The sequence below is a fragment of the Lingula anatina genome, chromosome 1, assembly GCF_051362555.1.
Source record: "Lingula anatina isolate TDL-2025a chromosome 1, LinAna3.0, whole genome shotgun sequence".
NCBI classification, from domain to species: Eukaryota; Metazoa; Brachiopoda; class Lingulata; order Lingulida; family Lingulidae; genus Lingula; species Lingula anatina.
The window spans coordinates 63,686,417-63,701,082 of NC_141767.1; the positions used below are offsets into that span (position 1 = coordinate 63,686,417).

Sequence of the window (14,666 nt, forward strand, 5' to 3'; positions counted from 1 at the left end):
CAAGGTGGGAAAGGCAGCTCCAGTCAGCACAGAGACTTGTGACTTCCAAATATGGAAGTGCCCCAGGCAAAATTTTTCTGAAGAATGCCTCCAGGTTGACGGTAGTGGCTAGAGCCAGTTTTGCTGATATGGGTTATATATGAAATCAAGATTGAGCTGGCAAAACTGAAATCTAGAACCTAGGGTAACTACTGGGGAAAGATGGGCAGATATGGACCTGTTTGCACATATTAATTATCTGGAATTAAAGGCTGCCTTCTTAGGTTTATGCTCCCTGTGCAAAAATGAACAAGATACTTACATCCTTTTACAAATGGATAATACCACAGCTGTAGCCTACATACAAAACATGGGTGGAAATAACTCTCTTTTTATTAGCAAATTAGCAAGATATATTTGGTTTTGGTGCAAGTCTAAAAATATCTGGCTAACCGCAACACACATTCCTGGTAGTGAAAATAGGGAAACTGATCAAACAAGTAGGAAGTTTGATGGTAGACACGAGTGGAAACTGGACAGCGTAATATTTAATCAACTTGTTCAATTATGGGGCCTACCAGACATAGGCATGTTTGCCTCTAGAATAAATTACCAGTTTATTCCTTATGTATATTGGAAACCTGATCCCAAAGCTTTCCCTATCAATGCATTTACCATTAATTGGTTTGGGAAATATTTATGGTTATTTCCTCCTTTCAGCTTAATCACACAAGTACTCAAGAAACTGAAGGAAGACCAGGCCAAAGCCATCCTGATAGATCCAGCTTGGCCCATTCAGCCATGGTGGCCAAAAATCCATCAGCTCCAACCAGTGGAGCTCCCACACAGACAGTCACTACTCGCCCTCCCATCCAGCCCGGACCTGACTCACCCACTACGGATGATGGCCTTTCTCTTGTCAGGAAACACAGGTAGAACACAAGAAATTATTATATACTCCTGCAGGAAAGGCACAAAGAAACAATATCATGTACCGGGTATATCTGTTGAAATGGACCAAGTTCTGTGAAACTAATCATGTTGATCCTAGTGAACCTTCAGTTGCTCAAGTACTTAATTTCCTCACTTCACTGTATGATTCTGGCCTAGGATATTCAGCCCTAAATACAGCCAGATCAGCTCTATCTTCAGTAGTAGACTTAAAAGACAGCACAGACACAGTTGGAAATCACCCATTGGTGAAAAGATTCATTAAAGCTGTTTTTCAATGTAGACCCAGTTTACCTAGATACTCGCAGACTTGGGATGTTTGCACTGTCTTAACCTACCTGGAAACATTATCCCCAGCAAACAAAATTACTTTAAAACAGCTTAGTGAAGAACTGTCAGTGTTATGGTTATTGGTGACAGGAGCTAGAAGTCAATCAATTCTCCTAATGAACTTAGATAACATGATTACAGAAGAATCAGCAGTTAAATTTCTTATGGTGGACTTGATCAAGCAGTCGGGGCCGTAGCAATAGTCCGAAGGTTCAATAGTCCGAAGGTTCATTGGTCTGAATATTCACTATAGAACCTTCGGACCAATGAACCCTTGATTAAAAAATCGAAGGAAATGTTACCACTTTTCGGACCAATGAACCTTCGGACCAATGAACCTTCGGACTATTGAGACGCCCCCAAGCAGTCAAGACCAGGAAAACAACAACCAGACTTAATCTTACCAGCTTATCCCACAGATGAAAGACTTTGTGCGGTTACATTTTTAAAAGAATATATAGATAGAACAAAAGACTGTAGAAACAGTAGAAAGTTGTTTATTAGTTATAGAAAACCCTACAAAGGGATTCGCAGTAGCACATTATCACGTTGGATTCGAAATGTCATGTCTAGCTCTGGATTGGACAGTACTCTGTTTAAAGCACATAGCACTAGATCAGCTTCGTCTAGTGCAGCAAAGGGCATGAATGTGCCTGCAGACACCATTTTGAAAACAGTTGGATGGAGTCAATTAAGTACCTTCTGTACCTACAGGGGTATTATGAAAAGCCAATTAACAGGAGTAACAACAATGGGACAATTAGATAAAGCACTTGGCAAAAAGAAGTAACATAAAAAAAGTTGTTGTTTATTTGATAATTGAGGTGAACCATGTGAGCTTTAAAGTCTTGGTTGATCTCAGTAATGCTGTATGAGTAGGTAGAATTAATAAATTAAACGAGACTTACCTGTAAGGTGAAGTTTGATTGGGATTCTACCTACTCATACACAGCATTTGAGATCAAGCGCCCACCTCATTCCCTCCCATTCTAAATAATTCACATGGTTCTCCTGCCTTAAAATATGACGCTTCTGGTGCACATGTGCATTCTCCCTTGATCTCAAATGCTGTGTATGAGTAGGTAGAATCCCAATCAAACTTCACCTTACAGGTAAGTCTTGTTTAATTTATTAATTTTAAGGTAAAAAAACAAGTACTTTTTACATGCAAAAATTGGTGGGAAATTGTTCTGTAAAAATAATTTTAAAATATTTAAAAATAACAAAGAAAATATACTATCTCTGGGAGCTATACCCAAATATAATTTTGTTACAAAAGTTGAGCTTTGATTGATTCAGCGACAGTGTTCCAAGGTTATCACCTGCTTGCTACTTATATCATATCAGAAGAAAATCAAGAAGTACAATATAAACAATATAAAGTACTTAGAAAACCTGTTTAGTTTTAAAGGTGAAACACTTATGCACAAATTCCACACAGAAGCACATTTTAGGTCATTTCCTGAGGATGGAGTTTATGTATGAAACCATAGGGACCCTCACTGAAACCAAATATATAAATATATATAAAAAAATTAGGCAGAATCTCAAACAGTAGTAAAAGTGGCTGATAAAATCACTATAAAAATGGTCACAATAAAAACAACCTGAGGAACCACACATGTATCTCAAAGTATCCCATAATACAGAAATTTGACCTATTAATGAGAACATAAACTTTTTAATCATATAATTGCATTCTATACAATGGCATTTCTTACTAAATTTTTGCCTAACAAAGGTAACATTGTCAAATACAAAGATTTAGAAATCAAGAAAAATCACTACAGCTGTCAGTCAATTTACCTGATTTCTTCTTTTCTAATTGTCTTTCCTGCTGCAAATACCTCAGCAGCTTGAGATACGATTGGATCAAAGTTCAAACTGGAAACTGCTACAACACTGTCCCCTCTGTAATAGTAATCTTATTTGAAAATGATTGGAAAATGTTTTGATATTCATCATATCAACACAGATAAAAATTTATACAAGGAAGATGCTTCAAGTGTTAGAGTTCACAAGCAAAAATTGCATAATATCATTGTATATTTTTTCAGAATAACTGTACCACACAAACTTATTGAGAGTAAGTTAATTTTTATTTCTCATGCAGCCTACTTCTTGGCACTTACTTTGTGTAAAACGCAACAAATTTCAATTCCCCAAGATCCCCATGTAAAACCACTTCATCATACCCAGCACCATAACCTACAAGTACATGATTTTCATACTCTTGTAATGTAAATGGTTGTATTGTAATTTTTTTTTAAGTGAAAAATAATACCATATAATACCAAATAAAATAAAATGCAAATTTTTATTTAAAGTTTCACTACCAGACATTCATATGACTGCCATACTTCTGGCTTAAATGCTGTACTTACGCATTATTATATCAGATATAGTTAATGTGTCAGCTGTTATGAACTCCAAATGATTGATATTTTGTAAAACTATACAGCACTGAAAACCTAATGTATACCAGTGTATCTGAGGCTCTTTCCAAATAAAACCGTCCAAAAATAAGGTACGCTGTAAATTTCTGCATCTTGACCTAGCATGTTGAGTGCTGCCACACGACCTATGATAAAAATGGTGACAAAAATTTACCATATAATATTTTTCTTGTCAAAACTGGCAGTACTGATAGATGGCTTGAGCAAAATTCAATGGTGCTTTACATCACTGATGTTGAAAACTGCGAAGATATATAAGAATTCATTTGAAAGTACTGAGAACAATCCCAAGCAAGAGTATCACTAGGTTTTTGTGATTTTGAACAGTTTGTGCTTAATACAGCATGTATGATGTATTGATATCTACTGCATTCAGATTGTGATCTGCCCATGTTACTGTTTAATGCTAAATGCACACTGTTGTTGTACAACATTTTTTTACATGGTGATTTCACCTAACACATTCACAGCACTATCCTATCACAAATACTTAAAGCTAATTCTCAAAAACACACTTTTTGAACATACAGCCACCTACCATGAGCCTGTGCCATCTGCCAGTGACCAATAGTAGCTTTTCTGTCTCCAGTCAAAAACAAAGGAAATTCAGCAATGTCTCCGGCCGCAAAGATATTGTCCTTGTTTGTTTTCATGAACTGAAGAAGGGAAATGGCTAAAATAGTTCAACTCATATCAGTATTAAGTATTCAATGATGCAATCAAAAATTAAGACAATAATAGATAAAATAAAAATGCAAACTTCTTCCTACATCAAAAGGTAGCAAGATCTTAATGAATACCAGATAGTTCTTACCATTCCTGACTTTTAGACATTCTCCAAATTTCATAAATTTTGTATACTTAAAAAATTATTGAAATCAGAAATAAATGATGACACCAGTTTGAACAAAACCCTAGTCATACAAACGACACGTACCCTGTCTTTCCCATTAACATATTCTTATTGATATTAAATGCAATACCTTGTCTACAATGACATGACCAGAGTCATTCAGCATCACACCACTGCCCTCAAGAAAGCCAGTTGCTGGAGTGACACCTACAGGGTAGAATGATACCAAAATATGAAATCTGAAAATTAACTCGAACTTTGTCCATTTTCAAAACTGATCCCTAAACTTCATTTGAGTAAACATTTTAACTATAATTGTAAATATTGTTATATTTTGTTTTAAAGATAATCTATCACTAACAATATCAAAAGAATTTTCCAATAAATTTTCCATTGACCTGGTGGCAAAATCTGTAATTTACCAATTTGTTTGTTATTTATGTAATGGACATTCATTCAGTTGGATCAAACCCTCTCTCAATTCAATGATACTCTAAACTTACCTATACCAACTAGGACCATGTCTGCAGGCAATGTACCCCCATCATTCAATACAACCTCCCTCACAGACCCTTCACGACCAATGAATTCCTTCACACTATCGTTGTTAAAAAACTTCACGCCCTTCTCTTCAAAAAGCTAAAAAGGCATGTTGTATGTTCTTTTCAAGATTATTTTTGTCAGTGTACATCTGCCATTATCAAACTCTTATTGTTTATCATTATGGAATGTGTATTATACACACATACACCACTGTAGTGGTGATAAGATGCATTCATAAATATCTGTATGTTAAAGAGGATCTACTTTTTATATTCTTTAAAGCAGTAAGGGATTCACTTTTGACACAGAAATATGTGTCACTTAATTTATGGTAAATTCCCCGTGTTTCTTGTGTCCTTGGAAAACTGCAAAAAATTTCCAAAGAGTACTGAACTCTTTACTTTCACATCACAATGGCTCTGACTAAATCATTATTTTATTGCTAACTGCATCTAAAAAAAAACATACCGATGCGTTCCATTTCATAAAGCCACATAGCACTACTAAATACCATTATTTTTATCCCTTTTAACACAAATCCAATTTTATTGCAATAAAAAATTACCTTTAACAATCTTTGTCCCACCTGTTGTCCCAGCACACTTTGGAGAGGTACAGATGATCTGCCTATTACAGATACAGAAGCTGCTTTACTTGCCAGATATGCTGCCACCTCCATACCTGAGAAGTAAAAAGATATTTCAGAAACAACATGGAACCAGGGAAATTACTAGGGAATTACTACTACTACTTGATGGAAGAATGAAGGAAAAACTGTACTAGGACGTAAAAGCAAGTTTCCAAAAGAGAAACTGATGCAAAATAGATAAATTGTATGACTAGCAAAGAAAACAAAAGAAGCTAGAGGGGTAGAGATAGGTGTCCTAGGATGTAAGCTACAGTGTAGTATTCCATACTTCCCATCATTCTCCATCAATGACTCATATTTTAACATGCACATGTTCATATAGGAATTCTAAGAACACACCAAGGACTTTTGAGGCTCTAATTCAAGTACTTCTCAAGGCTACAAATTAAATTCAAGGTGCGGAGCTAAATTCAAGCACTTTTTAAGGCTGTATGAACAATGTATAGGCTCCATTAGGCCACAGTTAAAGTAGCTTTTTTTGCCATTGTGAAAATAATGAATTTTGATTCTTGGGAGGTCAACTTTTAATTGATTTGGTTAAAAATGTCCTTGAAATTGGGAGTAACAGAAATTATATACTATTCTACCCTAAACTTTATCATTTTAAAATATCTTTTCATAATACACAAGGACATGAAAGTCCATATCATGCACCAAACAAAACTCAAATGTTTACCTAGATATAAAATCTATCCTTAAGCAACTAACTGATTATGACTGTAAAGTACCTATAAAAGAGTTTCCAACTATAGCCACATGCTTCCCTTTGCCTTGTTCTGCTATATAGTTAGCATCAGCAGGAGTTCTAAGCAGACAGACATTCTTCAAATCAGCTCCAGGGCAAACAGGTTTTCTTGGACTGAAAGGAAAGCTACATAATCATAAGATCTATTTAAGATAAATTGATTAATAGTAAATTAACAGATGATCCCCATGCACAAGTTTTACTTTTCCTTTACAACGTAAGTCTTGAACAGGACTTTCAATCATTCAATTAAAATCACTATTTCAAAAAAGGTACACTGCCAGCTTGCAGTTTGATTATTTACCTGCCCCCAGTAGCTATTGTCAAAGCATCATAGTTAATAGATGATCCATCTCTAAATGTGACACATTTCAGCATTGTGTCCACATTTACAGCCTGAAAATAACACTTTTTATTGAATTTTTAAAACTTCATACACTAATATGATAGCTTTATGGAAATTAGCATAAAAATATACATCTTTAACTATTTACACCTTTGGGTGGGGAGAAAAGCCAGGCTTGCAGTCCTAAGGCTTCCAACCTTACTTTTCATGGCATTAATTTCCTACCACCTTTAATAATTATGTCAAGTTCACACCACTAAATATGAGTGATGTCAGTAAGACTTTTCTCCTAAGTTCAACTTTATACCTTGTGCTGTGTGACTCCCATTTCTGCCATACCATAAAACATATTCATGAAACATAGCAAAAAGTTTTTAACAAAATTCAAGGTATGAGGTAAAAATTTAAAAAAAAACAAACAGACTGAGTATAATATTGCTGAGAATCAAAAAATGGTTTCATCTTAAGTAAAAAAATATGTGATGAATATTTCTAAAATATAATATTAAACTATAATAAATCAAGTCCTGAGACTAAAACTACAGATCTGAATAATAAATTACTCACTTCTTTATTGGTTTGAACATCAATATCATATACTTCATAAAAGTTTGCATCTCTGAGGGCAATCTCCTCAGCAGAGGACATGAGTGCCTGAAATAAGTTGTTCACAACAAACTCAAAAAGTACATTTTCCCACATAAAACTACAGGATCTGTTTTATTAAATCAGAAAAATATGTTTTTTCTTATAAAACCAATTCACAACATGACAGTTGATAATTTCTCTTATTTAGCATACTGTGTATTATATCTGTAAAAAGAGTACACATGAGCACTTACTTTAGTGAGTTTTGTTCTGTCATATGGTAAAGACAGCTCCTTGGTAGCTAAAATCAATCTCCCTTTGAATCCTTCTTGTCTTAATGTCTCTGCACAGGTCACTGAAGCTGCTCCTTATAATTTAATACCAAGATACTAATCTTATCTTCTGCTTACCTACTCTTTTCCTTAACTATTCAGTTTTCAATTTCGATAATTTTCTACTGCAATATATGTAAATTATATGAAGCAAGTGTTTTCTTTTAAAATTATTCTATGTCTGTTTCAGCATTTAAATCAAAATTAAAAGAAGGGACAAAAAGGGTAAAAACTACATTAATATTGGTGTGCACAAATAAGAATTTTCATTTTAATGCCACAAATTCATGAAGAGAGGTCTTTAAAAAGGTGAAAAGGTCTTACCATTAAAACACACAGGGGTGCAATTTTATTTTAGAGACATGGCATTTTTGATTTCTAACATTTTGCATAGGATTAAAGGGTTTGCTTCATGCCGTCAGAATGGCCTGAACGGAACATATTCTTCAGAAAACATGCCCAACTAACGATATCTTTATCCAAATACACAAATTAAAAGCTCATTTTGTAAATTTTTGGCTTTAAAAAACGTCCTATTTGCTCGGCCTGGGAGTTAATGAGCTACGTGGTCACGTGGTCCAATGACGACAATCGAGCCACTGGAGAACAGAGCGTGCTTAGCTGTCAAACTGAGCTGCATTGTCTACCTGTAAGATGACTTCTCTGGCTTCTGATAAAAGTTTATACTCATTCAAATCTCTTACCCGAGGGGTCTAAATCCTCGTGAAGCTGTGTAAAACCATTTCCCGTCTAGTCATTTCTTTAACAAGCATTTCATTATGGTTATCCCAAGCTGTATAAAACACTGCATTTGAATGAGTTAAGGGAAATGTTGATTATTGCATATGAGGTCCATGTTATTTGTGAAATTCAATTTATTTTATTAAACCGCTGACACTCCGTCTTGCATACTTTTATTAAACTGAGGTAAACAATGCCCGTTACCTTTACAAGTCCTATCTTAATCATCCATCTACCTGGAACTTCCTTTACCTCTTAATTAGAGGGTTAAATGGCATTCAATTTGTCTTGCTTGTATCGAACGCACTCTCTATCTAAGCTTTACTCCAGTTATCTCAGGTAAAAATCTACCTGTGCGTTAGTTACAAAGCGCAGCTCCCGTAGACCTGGGGGTACTAGATAAAATCTGAACACCAGGTTTATCGAGGAGCTAGAGAAAGAAAGGAAGAATTTTTCCTGCACAACTTCATAGGAATTTTAACACGGACTTGATCCAGCTTAGACCTCCAAACTAACAGGGTGACATGGGCAATTTTCACAAACAAATCATAAAACTATATTTCAGTTAACCGCCTTTAAAAATAAATATACCGTTCTGGGTAAATTAAAATAGTTATTAAATCGCAAGAATATTTTTGACTTAAATGATGATTTTATTATTAATGGAAATTAAGCTACTATATGAGGTACATTTGCTGTGATTACGCTGTCCTTCATGTTTTGCGTAAGTCTACATTTTGCTGTATGTGCTTGTAATCTTTTTAAATATGTGCGTACAATTTTTGCAGGTCTGGTTACCCCCCTGTTATGTGATGAGAGTATTAATTTGGCAATTAGTTCCTTAGCTTATTTGATAGAATTGCAGTGTAAAATTTTCAACAAGATGTTGGCGAAATAGCCCATTACTCTTTGTAGGTATTTCCCCCGTCAAAGTTTGTCTAAAATTATCTTTCAATCTTTACTCTTTCAAAGACAGTATAAAGTTACCTGACATATTTTCGTGTAAACTTAATGACAAGCCAAGTGTCTCCAGTTCATTCCGTACTCAATTTTACCCAAGCAAATTTTTTTGTTGAGTAGATCTTTATAGCACGTTGTTATAAGCTTACAAATTTGCAAAAAAAAAAAAAAAAAATTGCGTACTGACGCAGAATTTGCGTTAAGTTATAAAATAATCAATCTTTTAAATTATTTAATATTTCAGATGAAATAATCTTCAGAAACAAATCCTCAAAGCATAAACGAATTAGGATAACGAACCATTTTATTATAGCAGTTCCCATTTTTTCTTTAATATAACGCTCTTTTTCCTGTTTTTCCTCAACACGTTTTCTTCCACGGAAGCCTCAAGATACCCTGAGAGCAATTTCTTTTATTAATGTTCGCGACCGTGTTTGAACTTAATTGTTTAAGTATTGATATTTAACGTCATTTACAAATACCAATAAAATAACCCCATGAAATAAATGAGATATATTGAAAAATATGAAAGCCCACCAAGACGAGTTTCATACCTGTTATTACCTGGCTTGGGAATTGCAGCGGTGCATAATTAACAGGTTTGTTGTAAACGAGCTTTTGGTCAACTACAATGCATTTAAAATGCATCAGCAATCAGTAAGTTTGCCAACTGATGACAGTTAATATGAAAGACTACCAGCTCTTGATATGATCTAAACCACCTGAGGTGACCATGATCTAGAGCATCGCAACTATTGTCACCGAAGTTAGTAAGTAAGTCACGGAAGACCGTCACAGACAAAGAAAGATTGTCAACGAGAGCTGCAATTTTGGTGAATCCCACGGCAACACACCGAGGCATAACGAAAATTCCTCAACTCCGTTCAACACAACTTTCCTTAACTTCTCCGTCTGTATGCACCTGCAGCTCAGTTGAGTCTCATAGACCTTTATCGTGATTGTCGTCACAGTACCACGTGACCCAGATCTGTTGCTTCATTTTTGCATATTGAGGTGAGGTTTACTAAAACGCTTTTTTTCTACTAATAGATTGTTTTTATAATTTTTAAATGGCGGGGATCGATTAAAACATACCTCTAGTGTATAGATTGAGTGCTGTATCTTCAAAATTCGAGAAATGGATTTTTACATGAACATTGTCCTTTAATCACCCAAATAAAATAGGTATTGTTATCTACCTCCTCCAATGATGAGGAAGACTTGTTCATTATCAGGTGACTGGCAGGACATGGGTTTCAGTCTTTTCTTGGACTGCATAGTGGAAGAGGATTTAACTATCACCCTGCCACTTCTCACCTCAACCTGGAAAGATAAATACTCATATTGACTGTATAGATTAAATAATGAATCAATTTTAAGTAATATTCCACATTTACTACTACAAATAAAAATAATATGCTATTAAATCTGTTAGGGTTAAAGCTTTCAGTAACTACACATGTATAACATTCTCATAATAACTATCAGACATTTTCACAGTTTTTAACCTCCAGAAAAGTTTATTAAGCACTATATCATAATTGCAAAATAAAATAGAATCTGATAAAAAAATTAAGTCAAAATTATAGGTATATCTGTAATAAACCCATATGCACTGCTGTACATTTGTTGATATCTTTTATTTTAAAACTCCTGTCATGTACTGTACTTACACTATACTTAGGAAGACTGTCAAGGCCTGGGAAATCTTCAATGTCTCCAGTTTTGACATTAAAACAAGCACCATGCCAAGGGCAACGCACTCTGCCATTGTACAACACACCTTAAAAGGAAATATAAAGACATAAATTAATATATTGGAAACACTGAAAAACTTCAACCAAATCTAGAATCTAGGGGCCCATCCCTCATCTTTTGTGTATTGCATATCAAATGAAACCCTGGGACCGCTTCTGTTCATAACTGTCAAAATTAAACTCACATTGACAGACAATTGCTGATTCAGTTTGCAGTCAGTGGAATGCCACAAAAAACCATGGGTAACAAGCAGTGTTTGCCTCTTAGGAAAATAAGTTGCTGGACCAAAAGTCCAGCCATCTTGAAAAGTAGCTGGACTGAATGTATGCCAGGTGGAAAAACTTCTCAGCCCGTTCTGAAAGGTGTCAGCCCCGGGCAGACGGTCCAGCCTTAATTTCTTACACTGGTAACAAGTAATAGTATTGTCACTGTCAACACCAGGTGAATGTACTATACCTTTAGAAAGTTTTGCGCCATAATGAGTACATGTAGCTCCTACAGCAGTCAGTTCCCCATGGTCCTTCACCAATAATGCTGTCTGATCACCTATCATGACTTCTTGCATTCTGAAAGAGTACAAAATACAGGACATGTATACTATACATGATTGAAATCACCTCCCTTGATTAATATTAAATAATGTCCAGAACAGGCAACACTAATTATGTTGTATTTCCATCACTTTCTGATAAAATACAGTGTAATTAGAATGGATTCTTTTAAAAAATACTAAATGATAAATCAGTTATGATATTACAACAAAGTACAAACCAACTTAACAGTTATAACAAGAAAATCTTATTATGTATATTAACGAAAAACACATTAAGAAAGAAACTGATACGGCCAAATACCCACACCACGTTATGCCTCCAGCCATCAAATATTGTTAAATGATGTGACTTAAGGCTCATTCCCAATAAAACTACCCTTCTACGTAGATCAATCCCACTCTGTGGGGACTCTTGCTGAATGCATTCTGATTGACAGACTAACACCCCTCCTCTTGTTTCCAACACACTCACATAATCACCAGCTTCTCTGTATTTTACTCAACACCAAGATGAGGCATATAAATCTGTTAAACTAACTGCATTCAGCAATACTATCAGTGTGGGATTAATATATGTAGAATGAATGAACCCTTACTCTCCCTCCTTTATTTCATTCTCTTCACACACATCAGTCTCAGTGTCAAGATCTACGGATGATGGCTCACACACATTCTGTGCCCCTTGAGGAGTACCTGGAAGTGCATAGCACTATTTTACTGACCATGTTAAATAACAACAAACACATATAATTTCATAAAAGAGCAGTCAACCTGTGTTTATGAGTATTGAAAAGTATGACTTAAAAGGTTCATTGTCTCTATATAACGCCAAATTAAAATCAAGACAACACAAATCACCAATTTCAAATATGTCATAATATTGTTTGGATGTGCAATTATCAGTTCTTACATGTACCTGCTTCTTTGGCTTGGTGTACATTAAGAGGCTCTGTTGAATTTTCTGATTTTGAAGCACCGGCTCCCATATCTTCAGCAAAATTTCAGTCAATGTGTCATATTCTGCAACAGGGTGCATAAACAGGTAACAATCATAATCAACTGAAGCAAAGGCTATATTATTGATTGGTGTACTAAATAGATAAATAAATGATGTACCAAGATGTCATACACATTCATCAGTGTACCCTAGGGGTAGGTAGATAACATGTGTACCAGACAATACAATGTACTGTTGCTCCATTTGATATTTACTGTACATGTACTTGTATATATATTACCAATAACATCCAATTATCCTCAAAATACAAACAACAAAAAATCCACATCTCAAAAATGTGTGCATCAGATGCTTGCCTGTTTGTATCCTGACAACCTGAAGGAGGTCAGTGCTTACATTTAATCAGTAATAAAATTTAACTGATGACATTTTGGAGGGTAACAAACAAGTGAAATATCATATCCTATACCTGTGATAATTCAAATGATAAATTATGGGAAAGAAACTATCAAACAAATATCAAGAGATTAACTTAAAGCAAGATCCTGCACTCTAACACAACATAAGCTCTAAAGTAACAGAAATTCACACTGGACATCGCTGTGCTATTCGCACTGGTCGCGTATGTACTGTATAATGTAGTTACAGACATTTTACATCGATTGTTTTTATTAATCACGGCTTATTAAACTTACTGGTTCCGGATATGAAAAGAATGTATTGTCCTGTTTTAAAATAAAGTTACATAATTTACATACGCAGAAATGTTTTGTATGTGAAAATGAGCAAGTAGTATCCACCGATATTGTTCGTGACGCCAACCTAGTGGAACTTTTTCCCAAGCAACGGGTGTCAAGTCAGTGGGTATGTCGAGCTTAAAAATGAGTTCATACCGGTGTATCAACAAAATTTAAAAAATAATGAACATTTCAACACAGCCAAAATTATAGCTCTAAATATCTGGTAAATATTTAAAGTGCCATTCGGACTATAGAAAAAGTGTAAAAAAAAAAGTGTTAGAAGTGGTATGGTTAATGCAAAATTCGAGCGAGTTATCGTATATAGGCCTAATCCATTGTAGCATTATAACGTGTCCTCATACAGCCTATAAAAAAGCAAGGCCCATCACGATTAATTTTATATGTCTACTACAAATAATGTGTAATCAATTTTTAAATCTATAATGTACAATCAGAATTGGAAATGAAAAATTATGCAATGCCCTTTATGTACAGTAGACCTTTTTGAAAGTGTGTTGTCCGAAATTGTTAAGAAATTAATATATTGCTTTGCTTCACGAAAGACATACCTGCACAAAAATTAACCGTACTTCTTATCATCCATAGATTATTTTTCACGGGTGTTCTCAGGGGCGGATCCAGGATTATTTGAAGGGGGCGTGGGTGTCCGGAACGATTTTGAAACATAATAAAAATGATTATCCAAATTGCTGTCAAAGGTCATCTTTGTACTCTCTGAAGCGGGGGGAGGGGGGGTATGGAAGAAGTCTACACTTTGTAGACTTGTGAAAATGATAATAAAAATGGACGATCTCTTACTACACATGCATGTATGTACCAGTATACACCCCGCTAGGGGTAAATCGGGCAAATAGGCTAATTTGTCCGATTTCTGATAATAGGAAGCTTTAAAAAAGTTCAGGGAAATAAAATCCCATCTTGATCACCTCGACATCACAATCAGCTAGATGTGTAGATGTAAATTCAATATGTTTTAAAAGCTGGAGTTTGACCCTGATATATGTAGCATTTTGGCTAATATTGTTTATATAATTCATGACACACATATCTTTTTTATATTAATGTATACTTTTTTATTAATTTAATATTTTTTATTTATTTTTGTGTTTGGATTATCACTAGCTATTATCATGTGCACCCTCTTTCCTCAGCGGAACATAAAC

At 34.8% G+C, this 14,666-nt stretch overlaps 1 protein-coding gene across 5 annotated transcripts; it reads right to left on the reverse strand.

Moving 5' to 3' along the window:
* Positions 1-1,741: 1,741 nt before the first annotated feature.
* Positions 1,742-13,557, reverse strand: LOC106151200 (apoptosis-inducing factor 3). 5 transcript variants are annotated; one of them, XM_013524315.2, is made up of 18 exons: positions 13,438-13,557; positions 12,701-12,804; positions 12,381-12,477; positions 11,688-11,797; positions 11,147-11,256; positions 10,673-10,796; positions 7,695-7,807; positions 7,420-7,506; positions 6,811-6,902; positions 6,490-6,620; positions 5,678-5,793; positions 5,073-5,208; positions 4,700-4,776; positions 4,255-4,372; positions 3,743-3,841; positions 3,393-3,468; positions 3,067-3,171; positions 1,742-2,762 (listed from the first exon to the last, which is right to left on the reverse strand). In XM_013524315.2, exons 2-18 carry the CDS (start codon positions 12,768-12,770, stop codon positions 2,711-2,713), a joined length of 1,713 nt encoding a protein of 570 aa, XP_013379769.1. In that variant the 5' UTR covers positions 12,771-12,804; positions 13,438-13,557; the 3' UTR covers positions 1,742-2,710. The 5 variants fall into 5 exon arrangements, with proteins under 5 accessions (XP_013379769.1, XP_013379765.1, XP_086858295.1 ...); XM_013524311.2 differs by having other exon boundaries at positions 12,695-12,804; XM_087002169.1 differs by having other exon boundaries at positions 13,501-13,519.
* Positions 13,558-14,666: the final 1,109 nt, after the last annotated feature.